The following is an 11,254-nucleotide window of genomic DNA, read 5'->3' as shown; positions in this document are numbered from 1 at the left end:
CGACCAAATTTACCACCAAAACAATAAACCCTAATATCAATTTCTATAAACAACTTATTATATTAACACAAACAAATTCCACCAAACACTACCTAAACGCAATTTTATATTTTCAATTATATTGCCTAATAAACTCTAAATTCACGTTTTTAAAACAAAAACTTCAATTAATAACAAAAATGCAACATAACACCAAAAATATCCACTCATTTCATGAAAAAACCCTATACACATTAACCACGACAACAAGAATGTATAAAAATAAATAAACTTACACAACATAATTACACCAAACACACTTCCCAAACTCAATTTTATATTTTCAAATTGCCTAATAAACCCTAAATTCAAGTTTTGATAACAATAACTACAATTAACAACAACAAATGCGACATAACACTAGAAATATCCACATATTTCATGAAAAAACCACGACAACAAAATTCTACAAAAAAAAAATTCAAATTACACCAAAATCAAATTGTACCTTTACCGTCAACGACACAACAACACACCCACGCCTAGGACAACAACCACGCCTCACTGGAATGAAAAACCTAACCAAAAGACAGAGAGAAGAGAACGAGGAGTCAAAATGAACAGAGGGTTAAGTGAGAAGAGATAGAAAACATGAATCTGAATGGAGACAGAGAAGACAAAAAAGTAACCAGCTCAAAAAGTAAAAAATGCCTTTTCAATTGACTCAGTATTCTACTCCGTTACAATTCAAATTATTACGAGGTCAATGACATGTCACTTGTAAAAATAAAACAAAACGAAAATTAATTACCAGACTCAGCCACCATAAATTACCTCACTTCCCTCCTATTTGAAATTTTTTGCAAATAGCACCTATGCATCGACACAAACTGAATTTGTAGGGAGTTAAGCATTAATAGGAAAAGAAAAGGAAATAACTATTACCTTTTAATCAAATGAACTATTGCCTAAAATAGAAAAACTTTATAAGAGGGACCGCTTCAATAGATGAATTGTTGGTAAGGTGTTAATCTTTCCATTTCGTAGTGATTGATCTATTGCAATTCATAGGGTCAAACATACATCTATCAAGAATTCTCATTAATTTACAACAATAATATACGAGAATAGTTATATGTACCATTGTTAGATTTCAAATTTAAAGATTTAAAAAACACATCTAAATAGATTCTAAATTGAATACTTCCTTAAATTTTTATCCAATTTCACTCCATTTGACTCGCAAATACACGCAACTCAATTTATAACAACACAAACTTTTAAAAAATATCGGGTGTTGTAGACACCTGATTGTGTCTCCCCAAAAACCAAACCCAGTGATGAGTATCTTTAACGTCATGAATATCGAACAAGGTGGAATGTGAAAAAGCCTCGTGAATTCCTCTGTTTTTAATAAAAATAATTCTTGTCTGTTTTCGAAATCATTCATTTCGTATCTTATCTATGAAAAACGTCCCATATAGTTTAGTATATTCCATAATAAGGGTCCAATAATTGTATAGTTGGATGGTTCTTGAAAATTCATTTCCAATGATATATTATAAGCCCAATTTCGAATTATAACGAGGAAGTTATGGTCAAAATATTAAACTGGGCCTAAAAGGAGTTTTATGTGCGACCCAATGATCATGTGGAGGGTCAACTAATATTTTTTATATTTCTATACTAATTAGGATTTATTAGAATCTTTTATTACTTTCTAAGAGATCTTAATTATCCTTTTTTGAAACGATAAGATCAAAGAGTTTGAAATTGAATAAAATTAAACTTCCCTTTGTTAAGTCATAATTCTACTCAAAATGAAAGTTGTTCAAAGATGATAAGATATTATTTTCGTTCCTCATAATTTTTTATCTAAAGCTTATATGGTTAGATATCTCTTGAAATTATCTTTCCAATGATATATTATAATATTAATTCAGAGCTATAAAGAAAAAATATGAAAGAATATGAAACTCTATCCAAAATTGACACCCTTCCACTATTTTGGACATATATTTTAATATACAAAATATTTTAATTTGATTCTAAATTAGTTGTAAAGTAGACTTCAAGAAATTTCCAACAACATATTATATGACTTATTTCGACTTCTGGATCAAAAGATATGATTAAAAACAAAATCCACAAAAAAATGTCTCATCGCGTTGTGATGGACTCTGTCGCGCTGCGATGGCTCCAGTTTTAGTCAAATTCGAATTTTGACTCTTTTTATTGTTTTCGGTCAATTTCCTTTATAAATAGGGTCGATATTATTCATTTTTAAATCATCAAGGATCATCTAATTCTAATCTCTTCTCTCTCTTAAGCAATAGCTTATTATTTCTCCCTCTTTAATTTCTAAGCCTTGCCTTTTCAAATACAACATTCCTCCTTCACGAGACTTAGACACACATAGCCAAGCTCAAAGTTGTCTTCTCCCTAGACATGAAAGGTTGATAATTTATGAGGGTTTGGTTTTAAATCCCTATTTCAATTATTTAAATTAATTATTTAATTTAATATTTTCATTAAACTTACTAACGTGTGTATTTTTTTGATAGAAAGAGATGTGACGCAACAAAGTAAGTTTTTTTATTGCTATATATCTTTAGAAAGCATGCTTATTATTATTTTAATTCCTAGTATCATGTTAGGATGTCTTTATGGTTCCTTGTATCATGTTTAGTGTTATAACTAATATTTCTAATATCATGTATGTTTCTAGTATCATGTTTAGGTTGCTTCATATTAATTCTATCATGTTAGGGCTAAAGATTTGATCTTTATTTCTTAGTGACGTGCTAGGATTTTTTATTAATCATGTTAGTATCATGCCTAGGATCTTGCTAATAATATTATTATACTTTGAGAATATTATTTTGATGATGATTATCGTATCAATATATTATTATGCTGCTTGAAATATTATTGTTATTGCTTGATCTTGCTCTCTCTTGCAGGTTTAAAGAGAAGTTGTACTTAAAATTACGCTTCATAAGATAATTAATAATTAATTTAGGCTAATATGATTTTAATTCAAGTGATCGCCAAAAATAGATTTGTTTGTGCATTAATGTTCAACCAACATAGATTAAACATGTTTTAGGGTTAATATGAGAAGAATAAAGTAGAGGCCTATTTTTAGGGCATGTTCAGTCTCTTTTAGATTGGATTTGTACTTTCATCCTAGAATATTCAATCATGGTTCCGAACCACTACGGAGTTAGGAATCTCATGGATCGTGAAGGGGTGTAACCTTCACCCTGTGCACAATTTACAAGTTCCTAAAACTTGTTGGCGTCTCTTTTACCCTAGCTCCCTTCCTTTTGGATGGCACCATACTAAAGTGCATGATCACAGCGGGGCTCAAGTTTGGGATGCTTGAAATATTTCCTACATGTGTACAATAATTATTGTACATCCGTTATAAAAGCTGCCCTAAAGTGATCAAAAGGTATCCCTGAAATAAATAAAAGTTACCCTAGTATGTATAAAAGTAATCTATTACAAATATAAATTGTCTATGCTTTATTTGTAAAGAATCACATTTTACATAACTAAACTTTAAATATTAATGATTGAAAGTAATTATATTACCCTTATAAAAATTTTCTTGTTATCTTTTTACATAAAAATTGTATCAGGTTCAAATTTACCCAAAAAGGTAAAAAGTTTCTCAAATTGGCATAAAGTTACCCTAATATTGTTCGATGTACACTAATATCAGTGTAAACTGGGTGTACACAAAAGTTTTGTTATAACAATAAGATGATTATAATTATATGGATTCTTGTTAGATTTTTAATTTATAGCTTAAAAATACACATCTAAATAGATTCTAAATTGATTACTTCCGAATATTTAGATCTCTTTCCCAAAATAATGTTGGCAAATTATCTAATTCCCAAATTACAGATAATCTTTATAAAATTCCCACCGTACCGTCCATGTCACCGGTTCAGTGGGAATTATTGTTAAAACGTGTTTATTAAGAAACCGCTACTTCAAGTAGCGGTGTGCTAGCTGGAAACCACTACTTCAAATAGTTGTTTACTTATTAGAAATCGCTACTTCAAGTAGCGGTTTGCATTTACTAAGTATTTATTTAACAAAATCACTTTCCCCTTTTCCTTGGTAAAATAATTCAACAGCATCATCCAAAAAAAAAAAAAAACACCGATACTTACTCCTCCAAAGCAGCCTGCCAACGCCACTTACTCCCCGTCGCCGGAAACCGCAATCCCCGTTGTCGCCTACATCACTTGACTTCCTCACGATTGTTTCTCGACGCCGATGTCAGAGAATTAGTGGGTTTGTTGTTGTTTGCTCAATTATTGGCGCTGACACCCAAATGTGTTTCCCCAAAACCAAACCCAGTGATGAATACCTTTGATGTCATTTTATTATCGAACGAAGTGAAATTGTGAAAAGTCTAGTGATGAGGATGTTTTTATTAAAATATTTCTCTTTCTGTTTTCAAAAATATTTTTTTCTTATCCTATTTATGAAAAATAGCCAGTACAATGGTCCGATAATAGTGTACTTGGATTGGGCTCGAAAAGAGCTTTCCAATGATATATTATAAGCCTAATTCCGATGAATAATGAGGAATTTAAGGATTAAATTAAATTAGGCCCAAAGACTATACATGTGGCCCAATGATCTAGAGGAGGGCCTATTAATTATTATTCTTAAAGTAATTAGAATTGAATTTAATCTTCTAGGAATATCTAGAAGGTTGATTTTAATTCTAATAAGATTAGGAATGATAATTATATTTTATAAGTTTTTTTATTTTGAATAAAATATATTATTTATCACAAATACGATTAGACGCGGAATTACATGTTAACCGGTTCGAAAGATGATTCCTCATACAAAAGCGCGTTGTACTTTTGAATCAGCGCAAGACGACAAGGCTTCGCCTGGCGCTGCAGCTGTCATCTGGCGCTGACTCCTGTCGTTGGCAACATGAGTTATTTTATTCCGAATATGACTTTCTTTTGTCCCGTGCTATTTTTTCTATATATAGGGGTCGTATCTCCCTGTTTTTAATCATTCACAACAATCATCTCTCTCTATTATCTCTCTAAAAGCTAGAAGCTTTCCTTCTCTCTCTATTCTTTTTCTAAACCTTCCCTCTCTCAAAATTCCACATACATTAGCTCTAGACACGCCTAGCCAAGTTCGAGGTTGCCTTCGCCTTTGACGTGAAAGGTTGATAATTTTTGAGGGTTTGGTACCAAACCTTATTACAATTCTTTGATTAGATTAACTGTTTTAATATTTTTCCTTGAAGTTACTAATGCGTGTATTTTTTTTATTAGAAAGAGGTACGAGGCATCCAACTATGTACTTTAATTGTTTTATTGATCTTTTGATATAGAAATCATGCTTAAATTATTTTGTTGCTTCCTAGTATCATGTTAAGATGTTTTGATCTTCCTAGTATCATGTTTAGGGTAATAACTAAAATTTCTAATATCATGTATATTATTAGGATGCTTCCTATTTCTTTCCTAATATCATGTTAGTATCATGTTAGGGCTAATTAATCTTTAATGTTTAGTGACATGCTAGGGTTTGTTATTAATCTTGTTAGTATCATGCGTAGGATCTTGCTAATATTATTATGCTTTGAGATTGAGAATATTATTATTATGATGATGATTGTTATTATGTTTCTTGATATTATATTTAAATTTATTGTTATTTTTTGATCACGCCTTTTATACATGTTTAAAGGGAATTTGTACTTGTAATCATGCTTAATAAGATAATTAATAATCTTATTTAGGTTAATATGATTATAATTCAAGTGATCACTAATAATAGTTTTGTTTGTGCATTAATATTTAACCAACATATATTAAACAGGTTTAGGGTTAATCTATTGATTGCATGTTAGTCAGAAAGCGCACATGAATAGGAGAAGAATAAAGTAGAGGCCTATTTTTAAAGCAGGTTCAATCTCTTTTAGGTTGGATTTGTACCTTCATCCCCGAACTTTTAGTCATGGTTCTAGACCTATTGGAGTTAACGATCTCCTAGATCGTTAAGGGGTGTAACCTTCACCCTGTGAACGGTTTACAAGTTCCTAAAAGTTGTTGGCGACTCTTTTGCTCTAGATTCCTTCCCTTTGGAGGCCGTCATGATTAAGTGTATGATCACAGTGGGGCTTAAGTGTGGGATGCTTGAAATATTCCCTACAAGTGGTAAGTTGATTGTGCCTAATTATTATATTTTATTCAATTATCTAATTAATTTGTTATTTTAGTGTAATTCTATGCTAAATTCATAGTACGTGTTTGACAATTTGTACTTAATTGTGTAGTTTCAGTGTTGATGTTTGAAATAATTGGATATTTTTGTAATATGCTTGTTATAGAGTTCAATTAATGTATTTTGTGAAAATTAAGAATAGTTGTCTATTAATGTTGGTGTTGATATTCTTATTTATAGATTAGTCATGTCAGAGTATACCATCAACATTAAGCAATTACATGGGACTATATACATACATGAAATATAAAATTGTTAGTTGTCTCTTTCTTAGTATCATTTCATTTTGCTGGGACCATTGGCTTTGATTATATCATATTTTCTTGCTAGGACCCATTAACAGCATATTTGTTTTAAATATATAGAGGTGTTTGCATGCTTCATATAGTATAAAATATGGAATACCAATGGCTGCGTAGTGGAACTTTAGGATTATGCCTTTCTAAACTATGAATAACTTATTACATGTATAATATAATACTTACATGTGTTGCAAATTTATACTAATTGGACTTTTAAGATGATCAATATACTGAAGGGACCTGAAATATGTGTGCAGGGGGGTTTCTAAATAAATTTTTATTCATGCTCGTCTTACTAAATTTTTGCAAAACTAATGTCTTAAATTAATCATGGTGTTTTCTAGAATGAAACATGGAGGTACCAAACTACCCTTTATATTGCTATTGGGGTGGGGAAATTATCCACAAAGATGGTGATGTAACGTATAGGGGAGGAAATCAAAATTTTATTTTCGTAAATCCTTGGATGACGTATTCACACGTTTTGAATAAGTTATATGAAGAATTGAGTATTGATCCTAGATTTATGGAGTTGAAGGTGGTTATGTGGTATCCTATGACTGGGGCATATGTCGCAATTCCGTTGAATGACGACAATGCTCTTAGGGCTATGTGGATTGTTGTGACTCAGACTTCTTGTATTGCAATGAATTATACATTGAACAGGTTCCAAAGGAGCCATTAATGCAAACTAATACTGGTTCCTTTCTGGAAATGGATTATTTTTGTAGTATGGAGCAACTAATTCCCCTTACTAATCAAAGTGTGGGGATAGGATCATTCATAAGAATGCTTATTAATCCTAAATATGTCAATGTATATCTTTCAAAGATTAGTTATCCGACCTCATCGCCTAATGTTGGAACCTCAACAAGCACACAACCACAAGCCATTCTCGATTCTCTTGACCCAAATAATGTTGATGTTTTTGGGGATGTCGGGATGACTAATACTGATGAAGATGATGATGAAGATGTAATTGAAGCTTGTGATAAGGAAATTAAAGATAGTGCTCCCACTACAGACTTCAATGAAGTGTCGCAAGTTAATCAACGTTTGAATAACTCATGTATGACTTGGTTAGGAAATGAGACATATAACATGGGTGGGGAATTCGATGTTGGATAGCATTTTGAATCATTGCAACAATTGAAAGATGTTGTTAAGTCTTACTCCATAGTTAGAAATCAAACAACTCGAGTTGTGGAAGCAGAGCCAGAGAAATATGTTGTTGAGTGCAAGAGGAAAGAGCAATGTAGTTGTTCGTGGAGGCTTAGAGGAGTGAAAGATCCAACAATTTCTACTTTTAAAATTCTTTGGTACAACGGTCCTCATGCAAGTCATTGTGTTGGTGACATCGACTCCGTGGATCATAAGCTACTCACTTTCGAGTTTGTTTGCAATGCTCTTTTAGATGTCCTTCGCGTTGACCCTTCATTGAAAATCAAGACAATAGTGCAACTTGTGAAAGAGAAGTTTGAGTTTTCAATAACGTACAAGAGAGCATGGCTAGAGAAACAAAAGGCAATAAAACTCATTTATGGGGATTGGGAGGGTTCATTTTAAGAGTTCCCTAAGTACATGCAAGCGTTGAAGGAATCAAATGCGGGAACTAGGGCTGTTCATCGGTCTAAGATCAGACCAGATCAGACCAAAGACCGAAAATTAGAATTTTAAGAACCGAAGACCGGAGCGATTAAGTTGGGAGCTAACCCGGACTGGACCGCTTTGGACCGATTTAAGAATTTTTGTAAAAAGAATACTAATTTTTTAATAAAGTTAAGGAAAACACAAAAAAAAGTATTGGAAAAACTACATCGTAACATCATTTATACGTCTTTTTTTGTATGTTTAGTGCAAAAAAACTTATAAAGTTAAAGTTTACTAAGCTTATTAAGGATAGTTCTAACCATTATTTAAGGTTTCACACATATTTTTAATAAAAAAATCGATCCGGTCCAAAACCGGTTTTTATAGGGTTTTGAACCGGATCGGACCGAAGACCGAAAAAATGAATTTCAAAACCCGAAGATCGGACTGATTAATTCGGTCCGGTCCATTTTTTCGGTCCGGACCGATTTATGAACACCCCTAGCTGGAATTGTTGTTGAGTGGAGATTGTTATAGAGTACGGTACTTGGAACTTGTGTTTTCCAACGAGGATTTTGGGTATTCAATCCATGCATTAATGGATTCCGTCATTGTAGGCCCCTTTATCACCATTGATGGAATTCATTTATATGGAAAATACAAAGGGGCTCTACTTATTTATATGGGAACCGATGCAAATTTTCAATATTCCCCTTGAATTTGCGGTTGTTGAAGGAGAAAACAATGATAGTTGGTCTTGGTTCATGGCTTGTATTAGAGCTCGGGTAGCAAATAGAAGAGGTATGTGTGTGATATTTGATAGACATGCTGGCCTTTTAGCAGCAATGTATGAGGTTGGAAATGGTTTGGAGGAGCCCAATACCTATCACAAGTATTGCACACGTCCCAAAATTTAAAAGTGTCATCATAAAGAACCTTTTTGGCAAAGCAGCTGTTGCAAGGAAGAAGAAGAAGTTTAATTACTACATCAACAAAATTGGTGACTTGAATGTAGAGGCTTGTCAGTACTTGATGGAGATTCCATTCTATTAGTGGTCCATCCACCATGATGGTGGTTTAAGGTTTGGTGTGAAGGCTACAAACATGTTAGAAGTTTTCAATGGAGTCTTAAAAGGGGATCATTATCTCCCGATAACTGCCTTGGTGCAAATGACTTTTTTTCAAGTTAACTCCTATTTTGCAACCAGAGGTAGTTAGAGTAAAAGAAGACTTGAAGAGAGCCATGAGTTATTAGAAAAGGCTACAAAGACAATAGAGGCCAACATGGAGAAAGCCATGCACCATGAGGATATTGTTTTTTACTATGATGCCATGGGGTTGTATCAGGTTAGGACAGATCGTGGAAGGAGAAAAGATGGTAAAGGTGGTAACATCCAAGCTGTGAATTTTATGAGAAAGACATGTACTTGTAAGAAATTGGAAATATACAAGTTGCCATGCTCTCGTGTCCTAGCAGTTTGTCGGCATCAAAGCTTAACACACTCAGATTTTGCAGATTCTTTTTTTTGGACCGCTGTATACGGACTTTCATACTCGAAGTGTTTCACACCAGTTCCTGATCCTTTCCATTAGTCCATTTACAATGTTCCTAATGTTGTAGCCAACCCAAATCTAAAAAGAGTCCCAGGCCAACAGTCTACTAGAATGCAAAATGAAATGGATGAGCGTCCCTATCGTGCCAAGAAGGCATGCAGTGTTTGTCGGCGACCAGGGCATAACAAGAGAACAGTTCCTATAATTAGTGGTGTGGGATAATTTGGGTAACAACCATTAGATACTGCTAAAATGCCTAATTTGTGTTCTAAAAAATTGAAATCTTATTTATTTTAATTTTTTTTCCTTACACATGCTTAAACTTAATTAAATTTCCTCTTATCATGCAAGTCCCATGGATCCGATGATTTGACTAAGCCCAATTGATTCATCTATTCTACTGTTGCAAACTTCCCATAGGATTTATTATGTTTGGAGTGGCGTGGCTGAGAAAGTTTCATCAGTTAGGGAGCATGGGGTCAGCTTGGGACGTGAGTGGAGGGTAGAGGGTGGAGTACTAGACTATGTGAAGCGTATTGGGTTTTACGATGTGCATAGAATAGCGGGTGGAGGGTTTTTACTTGACCGTTCTCTTCTCACTGCGTTGGTTGAGTGGTGGAGGCACGCATGAGACACATACTTTCCATCTTGTGGTGGGAGAGGCCACTATTACTTTCCAGGATGTTATCGTTTTGTTAGGTTTGAGAGTTCACGGCCCACCTGTCATTGATCCTTTGCTTGAGGGATGGCATGACCTTGTTGAGGAGTTTCTTGGAGTTTGACCTAGCGTTGATGATAAGGGCAAGCCATTTCTGGAGGGATCTTCTTTGAAGTTGACATGGCTCAGACGACACTTCTCACAGATTCTAGAGGGAGTCAATGACGCTATTGTTCAGCGACATAGTCGCACTTACATTATTACTCTCATGGGATCTATTCTCTTCGCTGACAGGGGTGGTGATGTTGTGTCACTCTACTACTTGTTGTAACTTAGAGATTGGGAAACAACTTTGACCTATAGTTAGGGGAGTGCGACTCTTGGTTTTTTTTACCGTCAACTATGTCGAGCATGACAGAGAGCAGCGTGTCACATTGGAGGCCCACTTTTCTTAGTGCAGTTGTGGTCATAGGAGCACATTTGTATTAGTTGACCCTATGTAAGGAAGCCTCGAGATCCGCCGTAGGAGGACCTTCATGAGGAGGATGATATTTTGGGGACTCATCATGAGCGAGGTGTTGACTCCTTGGCATGAAAGTAGTGTATTGCTTACAGTTTTAGTTCTTACATTGTTTTCCCTGATGAGAACTAAGAATTATTATTAACTATTTTTACAGTTATACAAATACCTAATTGTGTCTCCCAAAAACCAGGATCCTTTTTAATCTTGTTGTTAATTGAAGTGATCACAAATATTTTAGAATTATGTGTTGCATTAATATTCAACCAATTTAGCATAATAATAGTTTGGATCGAATTGAATCTCTGTTTGTTTGCCTTTGAGATCGCAGGAATCACTTTTCACTATAAGACTAGAATCGAGTAG

At 33.8% G+C, this 11,254-nt stretch overlaps 1 protein-coding gene across 1 annotated transcript; it reads left to right on the top strand.

Moving 5' to 3' along the window:
• The first annotated feature begins 6,918 nt into the window (after positions 1-6,918).
• Positions 6,919-9,932, top strand: LOC110699974. The gene is made up of 5 exons (XM_021877461.1): positions 6,919-7,232; positions 7,298-7,610; positions 7,695-8,090; positions 9,504-9,579; positions 9,778-9,932. The coding sequence occupies exons 1-5, from the start codon at positions 6,919-6,921 to the stop codon at positions 9,930-9,932; spliced, it is 1,254 nt and encodes a 417-aa protein (XP_021733153.1).
• Positions 9,933-11,254: the final 1,322 nt, after the last annotated feature.

The sequence above is a fragment of the Chenopodium quinoa genome, unplaced genomic scaffold (genome assembly GCF_001683475.1).
Source record: "Chenopodium quinoa cultivar QQ74 unplaced genomic scaffold, ASM168347v1, whole genome shotgun sequence".
NCBI classification, from domain to species: Eukaryota; Viridiplantae; Streptophyta; class Magnoliopsida; order Caryophyllales; family Amaranthaceae; genus Chenopodium; species Chenopodium quinoa.
This window is presented reverse-complemented; position numbering and strand designations above follow the sequence as displayed.